Source organism: Antrostomus carolinensis, unplaced genomic scaffold (assembly GCF_000700745.2).
Source record: "Antrostomus carolinensis isolate BGI_N321 unplaced genomic scaffold, ASM70074v2 scaffold32818, whole genome shotgun sequence".
In the NCBI taxonomy this organism is placed as follows: domain Eukaryota; kingdom Metazoa; phylum Chordata; class Aves; order Caprimulgiformes; family Caprimulgidae; genus Antrostomus; species Antrostomus carolinensis.
The window spans coordinates 1-1,442 of NW_010332876.1; the positions used below are offsets into that span (position 1 = coordinate 1).

At 56.1% G+C, this 1,442-nt stretch overlaps 1 protein-coding gene across 1 annotated transcript in view; it reads left to right on the plus strand.

Annotated features, from left to right (window-relative positions):
- Positions 1 to 554: 554 nt before the first annotated feature.
- Positions 555 to 1,442, plus strand: part of LOC104529384 (protein AF-17-like) — a gene marked incomplete at its 5' end in the record, with an annotated part of 4,727 nt that continues 3,839 nt past the window's right edge. The window contains 3 exons of the mRNA XM_010173679.1: positions 555 to 697; positions 977 to 1,165; positions 1,340 to 1,428. Coding sequence (XP_010171981.1) covers positions 555 to 697; positions 977 to 1,165; positions 1,340 to 1,428 — 421 coding nt within the window. The remainder of the gene's footprint in view (positions 698 to 976; positions 1,166 to 1,339; positions 1,429 to 1,442) is intronic.

Below are 1,442 nucleotides of genomic sequence, written 5' to 3' on the forward strand. Positions count from 1 at the left end.
TGGGTCTGTTTAGCCTGGAGAAGAGAAGACCTTATTAATGGTCTTATTAGTAAGAGGACCTTATTAATGTTTATAAAGATCTAAAAGGTGGGTGTCAAGAGGATGGGACCACTCTTTTCAGTGGTGGCCAGCAATAGGACAAGGGGCAACAGGCACAAGCTGGAACACAGGAGATTCCACTTAAGCATGAGGAAAAACTCCTTTCCTGAGGGTGACAGAGCCCTGGGACAGGCTGCCCAGATAGGGTGTGGAGTCTCCATCTCTGGAGATGTTCAAAACCCACCTGGATGGTTCTCTGTGCAACCTGCTCTGGATGAACCTGCTTTAGCAGGGGGGTTGGGCTGGATAATCTCCTGAGGTCCCTTCCAGCCCCCATGATTCTGTAATTCTGTGTGAATGGAGGATGCTCCTCCTGAAGCAGAGCAGGGGAAACTGAGGCTGGGAGAGATGCAGCCACTCCCAGTGTGCGGCAGAGGAGATGTGAGGAGAAGGGAGCAGGGGACTGCAAGTCCAGACTGTGTCCCATCTCTTACATCTCCCCAACCCTTTCCCAGGTCCCCCATCAGCAGCCTGCCGACCCTCTTTGACCAGACAGTGTCCTGTAGCAGCAGTGGGCAGCTGGAGAATGTCCCCCAGGCCACCCCCAACATCGAGCAGCTTCTGGAGAAGCAGGGCAATGGGGAAGCCGGCGTAAACAGTGAGTCACTCATGGCATGGGGATGTGGAGGAGAGGTCCTTGTGCATGTCTGTGTGGGAGCCAGCTGGGATTTTGCCCACAGGCAAAGGAGCCGGGTGGGGGACAAAGTACTAGTCTGTGCCATGGGGGAGTAGCTGGCGGTGGGGCTGTGATCTGGGGCCAGTTCCCTCCCCCAGTGTGGTCTAAGTGTGGTACCTCCTGTGGATCCCCTTCTCCTCTTCCCTGTGTCCCACTTTCTCCCCTGACCCTGCCCTCCTTCCCCCCTTCTGTTCCCTGCAGTTGTAGAAATGCTCAAAGCCCTGCACTCGCTGCAGAAGGAGAACCAGCGGCTCCAGGAGCAGATCATGACGCTGACGGCCAAGAAGGAGCGTTTGCAGCTCCTCAACGTCCAACTCTCTGTCCCTTTCCCCGTGGTGACCAGCAGCAATGGCCCGGGCAGCCAGGCCCAGTACATCCTGCCTCCCAATGGTGAGGGGACCAGTGGGAATCATCACCCCGTGCCCTTTCCTAGCAGTGCTGTGGGGTGGGCAGGAGAGGGGGTCACAGTGGGGAGGATCTGACCCATTTATCTCCCTTTCTATTGCTTTGGCAATCTCAGGCTCCACCCCTGAGTCTTCATCCTCACTTCTTTCCTCCGTACAGTCTGCAACAACGATTCCCTGAGCATCAGCAAGAGCCCCCCGTGCAAGAACAGCTTTGGGATCGAGAACTCACTCTCCACTTCCTCTGAGGTACACTGACCACC